The sequence below is a fragment of the Emydura macquarii genome, unplaced genomic scaffold (assembly GCF_026122565.2).
Source record: "Emydura macquarii macquarii isolate MOO-44397 ecotype Brisbane River unplaced genomic scaffold, CSIRO-AGI_Emac_v2 contig_1644, whole genome shotgun sequence".
In the NCBI taxonomy this organism is placed as follows: domain Eukaryota; kingdom Metazoa; phylum Chordata; order Testudines; family Chelidae; genus Emydura; species Emydura macquarii.
This window is the reverse complement of record NW_027131781.1, coordinates 27,773,839-27,789,841: the sequence shown is the minus strand read 5'-3', so window position 1 is coordinate 27,789,841 and position 16,003 is coordinate 27,773,839. Positions and strand designations below refer to the sequence as shown.

At 50.9% G+C, this 16,003-nt stretch overlaps 1 protein-coding gene across 1 annotated transcript in view; it reads left to right on the top strand.

Annotated features, from left to right (window-relative positions):
- DUOX2 (dual oxidase 2) overlaps positions 1–16,003 on the top strand; it is a 59,075-nt gene that overhangs the window by 16,961 nt on the left and 26,111 nt on the right. Inside the window, 8 exon segments of the mRNA XM_067556036.1 lie at positions 3,802–3,912; positions 4,874–4,957; positions 6,538–6,702; positions 9,274–9,461; positions 12,234–12,435; positions 15,061–15,227; positions 15,337–15,397; positions 15,662–15,758. Of these exon segments, the coding sequence (XP_067412137.1) occupies positions 3,843–3,912; positions 4,874–4,957; positions 6,538–6,702; positions 9,274–9,461; positions 12,234–12,435; positions 15,061–15,227; positions 15,337–15,397; positions 15,662–15,758 (1,034 nt within the window). The 5' untranslated portion in view covers positions 3,802–3,842.

The following is a 16,003-nucleotide window of genomic DNA, read 5'->3' as shown; positions in this document are numbered from 1 at the left end:
CTGTCCTGCCCAGCCCTGCTTAACTGAACAGAGCTGGGGTACTTGGGGAATTAAGGGCGCCGGGGAGGGTGTTGGCTGTGCTAGTTTGTAAAAGATTAAATGAGCCAGTGCTGAGCATTGCCGCTGTGCAGGAGCCGCCCCACGGTTCACACAAACGGGTGTGGATGTTTTGGGAAGCTAGTGTCTCTCTCTCTCACACACACACTCACTCACTCCCTTTACAGCTGCTCAGCCGTGGAGGCTGTGTAGCCTTAACATTCCTCCTAGAAGCACTTTGGCGTTGAGGTTTTGTTTGCATTCCCCTTATCTGGAGTGCAGTTGCTGAAGTGTTTGCAAGGTCCCTGTGGTTTTGGATACGATTCACTGGGCAATGTGATGAAGCCTGGAGCCTTTAGAGACATCAAGGGAACCAAGGAGTCCCACGCCCAGACTCCTTGCAGGAGTTAAGGACAAGGGCTTGGCCCCTGGCAGCATCAGGATTTGGTGTTTTTATGGGGCGGGGAAGCTTAAAGCTCTCGTGGGAGCAGGATCAATCCCAAATCCCAGAGCTGGACCAGAGGCGGATTTTTCCAGCAGGGACATGGGGCACAGGGAGTGAATGACCTTCCCAAAGTCATGCAGGGCACCTGGGGCAGAACTGAGCCTAGATCCCCTGTCTAGCATTTACCTGCAAGCACATCCTCCCTCTCATCACAGAAGAGGAGGGTTTTCAAACCTGGCAACCTCCCTGTGGGGCTCTCAGGGCTTGTGGAGCCAGTCCAAGTCTGCAAACTGGTTCCCTAGTGGGTTAAACCCATGTGTTTTCAGGAGTGGTTCAGATGAATTCAATAAACAGGTTTGCTAGATGCCATAAGATCAGGCATTTGTTTGGCGTTCAAGTGGCTGGCCAGCATTTCGGTGGCTATGCTTGAGATCACCAGCACCAATGCGCCTACCTGTTCTCCGAGGTGCTGGGAGAGAACACTGGCCTCCCTTGGGACAAATAGATCAGGGAAATCAGGCACATCAGCCCTGGATAAGTAGATGGCAAAGCACCAAACTGCAACCCAGGCAGGTTGGAGCACAGGTTGGCCACGCGTGGGAAATAGGCTCACGTGCTCAGGGAGACAAACCCCAGGAGACCACGTTATTCAGGCGTGGAGCCTGAAATGCAGGAATCAACAGCCTCTGCCGTAGAAAGGTCCTCGCAGCAGGCCTGAGGCTCAGAGCCCTTGCTCAGACTTGGTGGGATAGACCATGCTGCCAAGGTGCTGACTGGGTAGTATGGAGAAGAGAGAGTTCCCAAAAGGACAGGCAAGGGAGTGGAACATCGGAGCCACAGAACAATCTCTGGTTAATTATTCCCCGTGAGGATGTCGGGGTCTCAGTCCCTGTTGAATACTTTACCGTGGGCTCCCCAGCAGTCTTGGATTTGGCAGGCGATGGAGGCAGAATGAAATGGGTAGCTCCTCAAGGGCCAGGCCATGGAGAGATGGGACAGTGAGGGAAGAGGAAGGGGAGGAAGGATGGGCTATTGGACAGTGCATTTGGTTTGATTCCTGTGTGATCTTGGGTCTATCCCATAATCTAACCTCAGGTCCTCAGCTATAAACTGGGGATAGCACGTTCCTACTTCAGGGAGGGAATGTTAAGATAAATCCAGTAATGAGTGTAAGTTGCTCAGGCGCTATGAGGATGGTCTAGAGGACAGAGCATTGAACTGGGGTGCAGAAGACCTGGGCTTTGCCCAGTTCCTAGCTTTGCAACTGGCTTGCAAGCCATTGCTATGCTCTGTGCCTCAGTTTCCCCATCTGTAAAATGTGGCTAACAATAGTAACCTCCTTTATAAAGTGCTTTGAGATCTACTGAAGAAAAGTGTTGTATTAGAACTTAGTATTACCCTGGAGAGAATGAAAAACTTCATGGAGGCAAGTTGCTCGTTAGTGTCTCTTGCCATCCTGAGGCATATGCCCAGCTCATCACATTTCCTTATGGAAGAGAAATGGAGAAGTATGTGAGTGACTCGAATGGAGAAAGCCTTGATGATACCATGGCAGAAAAAGCACTATATAAATGCCTTGCTGACAGGGACTAGAGTCTCGCTTTGCAGACATACTAGAGGACTGGACATTCCATCTGTTGACCATCTTCTAATAATTTCTTTTTGCATCATAATCCATATTTCTCTGCTGTTTATCTTACATTCCTTTAAACTAGGCCAGGAGTGGAAGTTTCTTGTTAATTTCATACCAAGCCTGAGCATATTACAGTCTGGATCTGCAGTTTTCTGCTTGTGAGACAGAGCCATTTGTGAGTGGCCACGCTTTCTACTGGTGCAGTGAATGATGCTCTAGCATGGATTCAAAGCACTAGTTGGATTGGAGCTAATGTTAATGCTACACCCAGCTGGCAATTTTTGAAAACGCGATTGTAACTCTTTCCTCTATAAATGATATTGTCAGCTGATAAATACATACCCAGATGCATATGTATCCATGCTGCTTGCAACTAACAGGGGATGTTGCAATTCTGTTTTTGGTGTCCTGTGCTTTTAAATGTCGAGGAATCTTTCAGCATTTGTTAGATCTTACATCCATCTGTCATAAAATGGAATTTTCTTTCAAAGGCTAAGGAAGTGGTGTGCTTGTAATAACACTTGATGAGGTATGGGTCTGAGATTAGCTCCTGTAGAATGAGAGGAGATTTATACAGCGTTATGGCTTGCAAGCAAAAGAAAATGTATTTACAGTGTATCAAACCACCTGTAATGGCATCATCTGTTCAAAGTGCAACAAAAATAATGGGTTTTAGAGTATCTCCTCTTGCACACAAACTGAGGCCTGCGTTCTGGTGATGGTATCCAGTGTTGTGGGCGCATTTAGAGCTTTCACTGCTGCACTGGAGTTAGAGGTGCACGTGCTATAATTGGTGCCTGCTGTTAATTATAGGAGAAAAGTCCCAGGTATCATTCACTGCAGGTGCAAAACTGAACCTATCAAACTGTGGTCCCAGTTGAAGGGTTTCTAAAAATCAGGTACAATATGTACGTTCCATTAGCCTCTACGTTAAAAAAAAAAAAAAAAAGATAAACCCAAAGTGTCACTTTGGCCTGGAATATGGGAATGTGTGAAAAGACGAGAGTTTCTGACAAAGGTTACACAATGTCCTGAAAGCGGTTTATCCAAACCATGTGACTTCTTGGCAGTGCATTGAGATGGTCCTTCTACAGAGCAGGTGAAATTGAAAATAGCGCTGGAAACATGCCCCCCAGGCTACTGTTTGCTGGAAGTGCTCAGCAAATGTGTGTGAGCTTCTCTGCAGCCTCTTCCCCTTCTGGACAGACTTGCTCTTCAGAATTGTACCTTATGGACAGTAACACTGTAGAAATATGTAGGCGAGGCATTTTATGTGATGAGGAGGAGCAGCTCCCTTATAACTTTTATCCTAGTGGTTAGGGCACTCACCTGGGATATGGGAGAAACCCCCCCCCAGTTCATGTCCCCTTGCTGCCTGATGGGGAGAAAGGATTTGAACAGGCATCTCAGTGCTCTAACCACTAGGCTATGGGATAGTCTGACATGGGACTTCCTCAGTCTCTCCTGTTGAAGCTGTTCCACTGTGGATAAATAATTAAACCATTATGGGAGCCGGGGGACTGGATCCTGGGTCTCCCAAGTCCTGCGTACGTACTGTAACCAGCAGGCAACAGAGTCATTCTCATGCTTTCTCTGGCCTCCTGCACTCTGTGAGTCACCAAGGCTTCCTGGGGTTTAGAAATTCTTCATGGGGCTCCAATTCACCTGCTTTCCTCTCTGTTTTCAGAGGCATCAGTTGGACGCTCTCCCAGGAAAAGTACAACAGTCATGGCCAGGACTAAGACTCGGATCTTGCCCTTGGTTTGGTTGTTCCTCTGCGGGACGTGGGGCACAGTGGGTAAGTACCATTAGCCTGCTTATGAAGAGGTGAGATCCTGCCCCCTGAGTGTCAGCCAGCAGCAAAGGGAGCTGTTACAAATTGTTAAGCACCGGAACACAGAGCTATGGACCATTATTTTTGTGAGCAAGAAGAAAATAGAAAACAACTTAGACTCCAGGGCAGGGACCATGTATGTCGAGTTCTGTGTGCGTGCAGCACCTAGCACTGTGGGGCCCCACTCCTGACCAGGGCGCTAGACACTACTGCAATATCAGTAATAAATAATGACACTGATGCTAATTCCACCCAACCCCGCATCTGCGGTTACTGACATATTGGAATGTCTGAAGTTTTCTCACTTCTCTTTGGGCCTCCTTGATTAGAAAGAAACTAGGGTGCAAGGCAGCATTTCCTGGGAGAGGAGGAGAAGTGCTGAAATACGAGTGTGTCCTGGCCTGTGACTGTGAGATGGATGGCATGACTCTGTTGTGTGCTGTGAATAGTTCCATGTGGGAGTGACCGTCACTGACTTGGTGCTGTGTCCCATGCAGGGAGTCCCTGGGCTTTGATTGATCAAGAATGTCATTTTGATGTTCAGTTCACGCGCAGCCCTTGGGTCTGATTGACTGGGAGGCAGTCCGGCCCATCACGCCGAGAAAGGCAAAAGCCCAGTGACACAGAAATCCAGCGTTCCTTGTGTAGCCGAGGGAGTTATCGCGCCCCACTGGGAAGCACGTTCTCCATGCCAGCTTAACGACCCTTCAGCAGGCCGGGCTACCAGCGCACCAATCTGGGGCCCCTCTCAATGTTTTGTTTAAAATCTCAGGAAACTTCGGTGTCAGTTTGCTCTGATCGTGACTGTCCAAACCATACCTGCATCTGGTTCACGGGGTGCAGTCCCCATCTGCTCCATGACAGCTGCCACTCATGCTTGTGCCATCCCATCTGAATGTGGCCCTGGGGTTGGGTGTCTTCACAGGTGCTCAAGAGAACGTTCCCTGGGAAGTCCAGCGCTACGACGGCTGGTACAACAACCTGCTGTACCACAGCCATGGCTCTGCAGGTGAGTGCGGGAGGCCATTGGTGGCAGCAGGGCAGAGCCAGCAGCTTTGATGTCTCCAGTCAGAGTCGATGATCTGGCTTCTCCTGCCTCTGGGCAGAACTGTGGATTTCAAATTGGGGCCTTGAAGGCTAAAGCTCCGTTCAGACCAGCCTGAGCTGAAGATGGTGGCTTGGGGGAAGCAGCCAGAGGAGATGGCAGGGGGAGGTTGCCCACCATTGCTTGCTCATGGGTATCACTCAGGGCTCTTGTCGGATCCCCAGCTGGAGTAATACAGCAGTGTCCTGTAAGGTGTTTGCCACCTGCACTTGGCTGAGAGGTTGCAACCATCACATTCCGATGCAGGCCTTACTGCTGTCATCCGTATCTTTGTCACCTCCCGGGCAGGTGAGCCCTGCTCTGCTGGCCTGCTCCAGAGCTCCCAAATCTTTCCATTGATTTCAGTGGGCTTTGATCAGGTCCTAAATAGGGCTATGCCTTTGGGGGGGATTTTCAAAAGCATCTAAAGGAGTGAGGCACCTGGTTTCCACTGACTTTCAGTAGGTGCTGGCACCAAGCTCCCTTAGGCATCCAACTTTCACCAACTTTCAGTGGATGTTGGCACCAAACTCTCTTAGGCACCCAGCTTCCAACAACTTTCAATAGGTGATAAGCACCAAATTCCCATAGGCACCCAGCTTCCACTGACTTTTCAGTGGGTGTTGGCATCAAACTCCCTTAGGTGCTTTTAAAAATCCCTCCAGAAACTCAAGCTGGTGGCGTGTGCAGAACTTTGTTTATTTTGGCCTTGTCTTCAGTGGTGAGCGCTGGCCGCTGTCGTTCTACCAGGATAGCTACACCAGCAAACTCGCCTAGAGGAGACGCTGCTCATACCAACAAAGGAGTGCTTTTGACAGCATAGTTATATCATTTCCCCAAACAAACTAACCTCTGCCAGCAAAAGGGCTTTTATGAACTATAATTGCATCTACAGTGGGGCTTTGGCTTTGTCAGTTTTGGGGGGTTTTCACGTTGCTGACTGACATGGCGATGCCAGGCCTAAATGTTTTTTCTCTTCTGACGCATCTGGCATTGACTGCTGTCAGGAGGTGTGGGGTTGGATGGTCAGTGCTGGTACAACAACTCTTATACTGGTAGTTGACCCTCGTAAATTCCCTTGTGCCCCAATGGAATGAGAAGATGCTGTGGTGGATCTGATTGTCCGGAGGATAAGGAATGTATCTATTTGGCTTTTTAGCACACTGCAGTTAAAGAGTCCCTCTCCAGTGCCCTGTGGCCCTGGCAGTCTTTTACAAATATACTACCGATGGCTAGGTTTTCTAGAAAGCAGGTTCCTAAACACTCCATCTACCTTGTTTTCTCCTCCCAACCCTGATTTCCGAAGCCCTCTGGGCAAGGACCCCTTTTCCCCTCTATACTGCCCACAACCTCGGAATGATTTAGCTGAGGTTAGTCCTGCGTTGAGCAGGGGGTTGGACTAGATACCTCCTGAGCTCCCTTCCAACTCTAATGTTCTATGATTGTATGATCCCATCTGCCCCGAGGACACTGCATACAGTGACATGTTGATGTTGTATCATCAGGTTCCACACTGCTGCGTCTCCTGCCAGCTAACTATGCTGACGGTGTGTACCAGGTTCTGCGGGAGCCACACGTGCCCAACGCTCGCAAACTCAGCAACGTGGTCGGACAGGGGCCCTCCGGGATTCCCTCCAGTGGGAACAGAACCGTGCTGGGTGTCTTCTTTGGTAAGAGCTGGCTGGCAGGGCACTGGGTACAGCTTTTGGGGCAGTTCTGTACTCCCATCTTTGTGATCCCTCTAGCTATCCTCCAGCAAAGCCCTTGGTTAGACCGATTCAAATCCATAACTTCAAAACCGAGAAACCAAACCTTGCTAAGCCAAGGCTGTGGTTAGTAACAAGGATTTGAATGGAAGGAGTCTTAATGACAGCTGTTGTTTGGAAACTTCCTTGTTGTTTTAGATTTTTTATACCAATAATGCACGGGCACTTGGCATAGATGGAGTTGTTACTCCACCACAGACTTTTATGTAGCTTGTAAATCCAGTGCGGGTTTGGGTTCCTCTGAGACTCAGAGCTGGAACTCCCTTCACCCCAGCACACTCTGTCTGGAAAGAATATCACTGGGAAACTGTCACAGCAGAGCAGGCGATTTAGCTACACATCTCCCATGAATTTTAATTTATGATTTTAATGGATGCACGTGGCTAAATCCTCTGCAGGGGTTTAGAAATCTCTTCCGTGAACCCTTAAAGCCAGAGTGCTCTGCAGCTCTCCCAAACTCTGTCCCCTCCAGTAGTGGAGATGCAAAGCTATGGACAGTTTCTGATGCACACCCCACGTCAGTGCCAGAATCCACCCAGGAAATGTAATGAAAATAGTCCAAGACGCTAGTCCTCATGGAGGACAATGGACTAAACCAAACTCAGAGGTTCTAGCCTGAACTATGTTTGTGGTGTGACAGGCCAAAGCACTGCCAGGGAAGGTCTCAGTCCATTCACTTACAGCTCGGTTTTTCCAAGTGCCACTGTTCAGGAACTCCTTGTCTAGCCTCTCCCAGCTTCCCAGAACATTCTCCTCCAGCACTGGGCCAGGCAGGGGATGTTCCAGGCAGATTCGTTTGTTTCTGATTAAAACTGAGGGACATCAGAATCCGAAACCAAAATCCTGACCTTAGCTCCAAAGAGACCATGGCCTCTGGAGTGCTGAATGTTAGACCTGCAACTAACACCGGCCGTAAAGAGGCCCCCTCCATCCCCAAGGAGGGGAATTGCCCCCTCCTTGCCTAGAATGCAGATGCTCAATCTTTATCTGGCCTGTTGCTGCCCTGCTTCTCATCTGGAATTCTGCAGCCTTGGGCACTCTGGATTTGCCAGGCTGGGCTTTGTTCCTGCAGCCCTTTCTCCAGGGGCATGTCCCTCATCTGTCTCAGAGGATGTTCCTCTCGGCGGGGATGTGATCAGGGCTCCTCGGTCACTGGGGCCTCTGGCTCTGCTCTGCACACTGGTGATTTCCTCCATCTGAGTTATGTTTGGAGAGTGTAATCCCCATGAGTATGTTCAGACGGGCTGAGCAAACAGGCAGCAAGTTTCCCAGAAGCCCTGGGCCCAATCTCAGTGGAGGGGAAAGAACAAGAGGAAATGGGGTTCAGATATTTCCTCTAATCTCACTGATTCGAGAAGCAAAGCAAACACAGGCTCACCTGGGGCAGTCCCTCTAGCCTGGGGCACTCAGCAGCGTCCCTGCTATCTGCAAGAGGCATGAATCAACACCCATTCCTGTCTCTTGCAGAAATGCACCCATTCATTAACCGTGTCACAGAGCGGTTGTTCCAAGGTTTGGGTTTGGGGCGTGGATCACAGCGGAAGCCTGTTACAGCAGTGCTCAGCGCAGAGACTTTGGCCAAGATTCTGTTCTCTCTGCAGTTTTATCTCAGATTTCGAGGCTAGAGGGGGCCATCCCGACTCTCTCGCCTGATGTCTTGTGTAACATCCAGCCCCAGCCAGCACCAGGAGCTCAAAGGCTCCTGACAAAGAATGGTGTGAAACGTCCAGCTCAGGCTCTGCCAGAAGGACAGACCTGGCTTCCTGTGCACCACTCAGCTTATGGCTAGCAGCAGACAGGCTTGGAGAAGAGCTCCTTCCATTCCCTCCAGGCTCAGACTGGCCTCAGCGAGTGGCTCAGAGGAGAAGGGGTGGCCTGGCACTTCCAGGAGTGAGTACATGCGGGGAGCCAGACACCAGGTCAAGATGATGAAAGGCAGCACCTACCGGGGCTCTCTGAACAGCCACTGTCTCAATCAGATTTAATCCCTGCTGACAACATGACTGTTCACGAGCCGTGTTTTCAGCTGCCCAGCCGCACACAGGGGCAAAGCCCAGCATTCCTTACAGTACTCAGTACCCTACGCCCTATGCCCAGTACCGTACCCTATAGCCCCTTCCACCCAAGGATCCCACTGCACTGTAGAGAGGAAAGTACCATCGCCCCGTTGACAGCCAAGGAATGGGGGAACAGAGACATCAGGTGTCTTCCCCAAGGTCACCCATCAAACCAGTGGCAGAGTCAGAAGGAGAATGTGTCTGACACGGCTATCCACTCCGGGTGCATCCCCCAATCTGCGTCTCAGCTGACTCACTCTGAGTGAGCTGAAACAGCAGTTCTTGCGCAGGGTCATGGGTCATTTGCTTGAATCTCATTGAATGCTGTAATTCTTAGGTGGTGGATGGTGGGGGCGCAATTTGCAACCTCTTCCCACCCAGCTGTCCCAGTCAGTTTCTCTGCTTGGGTCTCTCGTAGGTTTCCATGTGCTCTCGGAGATCCTGGCGGTGGAGAAACCCGGCTGCCCTGCTGAATTCATAAACATCCGCATCCCTGCAGGAGACCCCGTGTTTGACCCTACGAGTGCTGGAGACGTGGTTCTGCCCTTCCAGCGCAGCAAGTGGGATGTAGAGACAGGGCGGAGTCCCAACAACCCCCGAAAACAGGTGAAGGCCCAGCATTTCCTTTCCTGTTTCCCTTTTAGTTGTATTTATTTCTTCTATTATTTGTTTACTGGAGCATTCCACGTAACATTGAGAAATATTTTACGGCCTGAGCTGACTCAGGGCATGTGTCAACAAGTCTCTGGCAGAGCGACGTAAAGGTGCCTCATGAAATTAAAAGCACAATAAAGCAATCTAGGGCATAGGCAGCAACCCTGTCCTCTGCACACACCAGTCACTGTACCCACCTATTAATGCCCTTAGTGGCTAGAGAACAGCACACTTCCCACAAGTCACCCAGTCAAGACGCAAGAGAGGAAACATTACAATAAAATGGATTATGCAGCAAATGCATTCCTGAAAACTTAGTGAGCAGGAGCACTGGCTTATTTCAGGGACGCTTCATCCCTTTACAGGCATTAATGAGCCAGCCCTTGCAAGGGGAATAGCCCTTTCACGGACAGAAGGCAAACTCCCCAAGGTCACACAGCCGCCCCTAGAACGACGTCCTAGGCGTCTAGCTAGGAGCTCTTAGCTCGACCCCTGTGTCTCCGGCACTCAGTGCATGTGGATGTGGGGCAGGAGGGAGAGAAACACAGAGAGTCTCCCCTGCCAGCACCTGGTTTATTTCAATTCTCTGGCTCTTTCTGTGGGACGCTTTGGATAGGCCAGGGGACCTGGCCCTCTGTCAGGCTTTCCGAATGAATTCAGATCCAATGGCACGTGCTCCGGATTCGCTCCTCGGTGCAGTGTGCGGAGGAGGGCGGGCCGTTACTTAGAAGCCTTTTTATCCTTGCAGGGACTTACGCAGCACGGCTTTGTTTGGACTGCAAACTGAGTTGCTCTCTCACTAGTTTTAGGCCCTGGATTCCTGGAGGGCATAGCTGTCTGCTAACTTCAGTTTAAGTGGTTCCTCCCAATGCTTTTAGGACAGGAATGAGCTCTCCCCGCGTTGTCCCCGTATCACACAGAGTTCCCCTCTCATAGGAAATAGCAGGGTGGGGATTTTACGGATCTTTCTCCCCACAACCTGTCCACCCTCCCCCAGCAGAGAGGTCGTGGCCTGTAACAGGACTTGGTTGGATGGATGGCATGCAGCACGGGGCACTGACTGCATTACGGTCCAGTGAACAAAGATTGGGAGCTAACATTTGTTTTGTTCAAAAAAAATTGGTGAGGAAAGACAGTGCAAAGTATCTTACTCATGTACAAAATGCCACAGAGATGGGACAGCCAAGCTGTCGGTGCACCTAGACAAAGTCCGCTTTAGTGGTTGTTTGGGGGGCAAAATATTTGTTATTTACAAAAAGAAAGCCCGACAATTTCTGTAGCTTGACACTGAACTATCCATTTGAATTGAAAATCAAGTCTCTCACAACTTGCTGGGAGGCCAGTTGGGGGAAAAGCGTAGCCACATCAGGTGATAACCGTCAGGAATTTCTACCGCTTTAGTCAAAATGCCCAAGGGAAATGTTAGTGCCAGGAGCTGAAGGGGCTCCAGTGGGTTAGAAATGGGTTATGAGTAACATGCCTTTCTTTAATTGTACTCCTGTGTTGCATGTGATTGGAAATAAACAAGCTGTTTTAGGCAGTAAACTCTTTTTATCTTGGTGTAATAAAGAATAGAAAGTGTGCGATGCGCAAATGAACTGTCACAGGCATTTCAAAAGGATAAATGCATTATGGCGACTTAATCCTGAGCATATGAAAAAAACCAGCAAATGCATTTCCACACAACAGCATGTCTGATCAGTGTAACCTGGTCATATTGCAAAGTGCCAGGGTATTGGAGCAGGGGATACCGTCACCAGCAATACAACCGCCGACAGTAGGCAGAGCTGCTGAAAAATGCAAACACATTGCGCATGTCATTTCATGCCACTGGTTTTCAAAATGGGCTGATTTCATTTGTTTTTTAAATTGCCACAGATTTTTTAAAATTGTTTTTGAAAATCAAAAATCCCCATAATGAAACTTTTTTTAGTTTTGAGATTGAAAAGTCGCACTGGGCCTAATGTGGCCAATCAGAATTGTCCAAGCAGAAAACAAAAGGTCTGAAACTGACACCTGATGAACACAAACTGACAGGTCAAAAATGGGACAATCAAGATGAAGGCTAATTAGCAGATTACATTTTTAACCAGAGGTTTCCACAGAAAAATTTCAAATCCTGCAAAGTTTTTTAAGACACCAAAATGTTTTCAAGGAAATTTGTATTTTCAAAAGAGGCCATTTTTCAATGAAAATGTTTTCCCCGTGAAACACGTTGCCCAGCTGTAGCAGAAGCAGAGTTCACAATGCAGCAGCAGGAGATGTGAATCTAGGAATGGATGAGCAGAGGGACTTTGATTACAACACCTGCCTGAGAGCAAGTTTGCAAGGATTACTTCCTCTTGAGCTTTGACTCAAGTGCTTCTGTTTGAGGATCTAAACAAAGGAAAGCAGGAAATGAAAAATAATGTAGAACAGTCCCTGAGCTTCCTCAAAGCATGGGGAAGGCCCCGTATCTGGATGAAAGGTCGTGGGGTTCAGAGTTTATCCTCACGGGCACGCCCATCCCTCTCTTGCTCATTCTGGTGACTTCTGCTCCAGATTGTTAAGATTTTGGTTCCTGTTCCTTGTGCCATGCTTGCTGTTCAGCTCACGCTGTGGGTAGCTGGCCATCAATATATACAAGCACGCTGAGCTTTGGCTAAGCCAAGACCCCTTTCCGGCCCCATTCTGAGACCAGAAAGCAGCCAATCGTCCTGTCTTCACCCCTGCTTCTCTCCTCAGATAAACGTGGTGACGGGCTGGCTCGATGGAAGTGCCATTTATGGGCCATCTCATTCCTGGAGTGATGCCTTGAGGAGTTTCTCCGGTGGGAAGCTGGCTTCTGGCTCTGATGAGAGGCTCCCAAAGCAGTCGGACGGGGGACAATTCATGTGGAAGGCTCTGGACCCGTCCACAGGACAGGGGGGCCCCGAAGGGATCTATGGTAAGGAAGCCTCCTGTCCCAGTTCCCCACTGCACAACATTCATCTTTCAGCCTCCTCTGGTGCATTTGCAAGGTTGTTTGACACCCTGTTCAGGCTGAAGTCTCCAGCTGACCCTCGGTCAGAATCCGGCCCCAAGGTGGCCGGTTGTACAGGCTGCTTGCGAGCCAACGTCTCCTCTCATGTTGCGGATTAATGCAGAAATGGGGTTCGAACGCCCAGGCCATTCCCTGTGCAAACCCGCTGCCAGGCAGGCAAGAGCATGTGCGTCTGAGCAGAGCGTCCCCTCGACGCAGGGAGCAAGGGGTTAGGTGGGTCAGACAGATCCCCCTGGGCAGTGGTGCCGGAGCAATTTTTATAGTGGGGGTGCTGAAGGTGGGAAACCGTGTCTTTGTGGTGTTGTTACTGCTGCACGTCGGGGAGTTTGGGAGCACCCCGAGATCCCGCACCTGTGCCCCTGGGTCTAGGGAGCCTGATGCCCAGTCCTTGCCCCAGAAAAGGCGGCCGAGTGGAAATTCCCAGACACAGACATGTTTGTTTCCTGGGTGTGGTGGAACCGAGGTGCATTCAGTCAGCCGGGTGCTATCCTGCTGTGCTGGTGGGTCACCTTGTGGACTTTAAGGCCAGCGGGTACCTGATGCCCAGCCCTTGCCCCAGAAAAGGCGGCCGAGTGGAAATTCCCAGACACAGACATGTTTGTTTCCTGGGTGTGGTGGAACCGAGGTGCATTCAGTCAGCTGGGTGCTATCCTGCTGTGCTGGTGGGTCACCTTGTGGACTTTAAGGCCAGCGGGTACCATCAGTCTGAGCTCCTGCACATCACAGGCCACAGACCCTCGCTCCCCTCCCCACTCCTGTCATAGACCCTCACCCCTGGCTGAGTTACTGACGATGGGATTTAAAGACTCCTGTGTAATGTATATTTCCTGGCACCACCTGGAGGGAGTGAGGCAGTGATCAAAGGAGGCAGAATCCTGGTCAGTGCCCTAAGGCCTGCCGGGGCTCTCCCTAAACATCCCTCCAGGGGACTGCTTCTGGCCCAGACTTCTCTCCAGCCCACAGAGCCCTGGTGGTTATTGGGTGGCGTACGGGGCAGAACCTCCCCACCAGGCAGGGTGAGAACTCTGCCCAAAGCTGCCACAGCTCCACCCACTCGTTGTAGCAAGTGCAGCTCGTTAAGGCCATCCAGACAAGCCAGACTGGTTCCCTAGAGAGAGGGAACCAGGCCAGGGAGGCCCCTTGGGGCAGCCCAGCTCAGGGAGGAAGGCCCAGCGAAGTTTAGGGTTGTGATAATGCTGGGCCAGTTCACAGTGGAGTCAGTCCAAGGCAAGCGGGAAAGTTTTGGAAACGCTCAGCCTGGGGACCCAGCTGGGGGAGGGGGCAGGGACCCGGCCCCAGAGGACGAGAAATGCCCCATCAAGCAATGGAAGTGGTACGGACCTCTGCATAAGTTGCAGATACAACCTGAAGTTAAGCAGTGCATTGCTATGTCAGTGTGTCAGCGCCCAGCCCAGCCTTAACTACATCGACATAAACCCCCTCTAATCTGAAACGACCCAGGCTGCAGGAAATGGTAACGAACCTGCTCTGCTTTGTTTGATTTCTTTCCCTGTCCATCTTTTGCTTCCTTCCCCTTTACCTGACGCGAGGAAGAGCCCAGCATCTCCTGTGGCTACTGTGCCAAAGCAGGGGGCTAGCTCATGCCATGCTGCAGATGAGGGAAGTTTTATGATTGGAGAAGCGTATTGCTCACCATAAAACTGTATCAAATGCCTGAAGTGCATCTAACAGCTTTGTTTGTTTGGGCTTTTATTTTTTCCATGAGGAAAGATTGAAAACAATAGGACAAAGAAACAAGAGAGAAATGTAACCTCTTTTCTTGACCACACCTTGTGGCAGTGAGTTCCACAGGCTATTGCTTTTTAAATTAATCAACTGCCTCCTTGTTTTTATATGATGCAAGACTTTATTTTCTATTCCTCTGCTGTGCTTCCCCATCTAAGAGATATATAGAGAGGACTATAAAATAATGACTGGCATCCTACAAGAACAAGGACAGGCTCTCTTATTCTCTTCTACCTTTCTTCTGCTCCCCTTGGAATGGCCTCTGGTTGGCAGACTTGGGCACTGGATAGCTTCTACCCAATGCCAGCGCACACAGCCCAAGGAGCATCACCTCCCCAATCTCTTCTCTCCTCATAGCACAAGGGAAACCATGTCTGGGAATCTAGCAGCAGGCTTCCTTTCTGTCCCATGGCAGCAAAGGTTGGCTCTGTGGTGTACTGAAAACTGTCTTAAAAAAACAAGCTGCCGCTCTAAGTTTCAAGGCATTTCCTGGTTCTGCTCACAGGGTGGGGGGCTCCGTAGGGAAGTATGCAATCTGGGTCTTCGGCAAGCAGTCTGCAAAGAACTGTCCTAGAGCAAGAGTTGTGCCTCGGTGCCCCCAGAGAGCAGCCTGCTTTGTCTCTCTCTGTTTGTGGGTCTGGTGTGGTAGGGTTTTGGATTCTAAGAAGTTAAGTTGTGTCACGTGGCAACCTGCCAGCAAGAGTATTTGATGTTTTCATTTGACATTTCTGTGTGTGCGCCACAAACGTAACAAGCCCTTCACGGGCTCCTTGACTGTTGTAGACTTTGGGAACGCCAGAGGGAACGAGAATCTTTTCCTGCAGGCCGAAAGCATCGTCTGGTTCCGCTACCACAATTACTGGGCCTCAAAGCTGGCCGAGCAGAAGCCGGGCTGGTCGGATGAGGACGTGTTCCAGCATGCGCGCAAGTGGGTCATTGCCACCTACCAGGTGAGGGAGCCAGGAGCCCCAGGAGGAGGGGCTGGCGTGTGGGAGAGCCCTAGAGCGATGATGCTCGGTGGGTGTTTGCACTGACATGGTCTCCTCCTCTCCCCTGCAGAGCATCGTGCTGTATGAGTGGCTGCCGAGGTTCTTGCAGAAAGACATCCCGCAGTACAATGGTGAGGGGAGTGAGGGGCCCTGGGGGGCCTGGGTGGGGAGCCCTGGGTGGATGGGGGGGGGCCGCAGGCAGTGAGTGGCAGGTGTGAAGGAGATAAGGAGAGGTCTGGTGGGGGCAGGGAAGGCCGGGCTGCTGGGAGGCAAAAGGAGCATGAAAGCCCCCAGGGAGCCAGGGCCAGGGAGAGCAGGGGGCAGGGGGGCCACTGAAGCTCTTCACAGCCCCCCCCCCCAGGGAGCCACAGCCCAGCAGTTGCTCTTCGTTGCAGGTTACAATCAGCATGTGGATCCCAGCATCTCCACAGAGTTCTTGGCGGCCATGGGGCACTCGCTGGCCACCATGGTGCCCCCTGGAGTCTACAGGAGGTAAGCAGAGCTGCGCGGCTGGGGGCGTGGTGGGGGGGGGCGGCCGTCAGTGGGGCAGCAGCAGTGCCAGGTGGTTGAGGTGGAGGTAGCAGGTGGGTCGGGTGCGCAGACCGGGCAGATTGCTGCCGGGAGAACTGCTCCCAGCTCTGCAGAAAAGCTCGGTGGGAGGAAGCAATCCCCGCAGAGCTTCTCCCAGCCCCACCGTTATCCCTGCCCAGAGGGACCCTGGGCCTCACCCTTCTCCT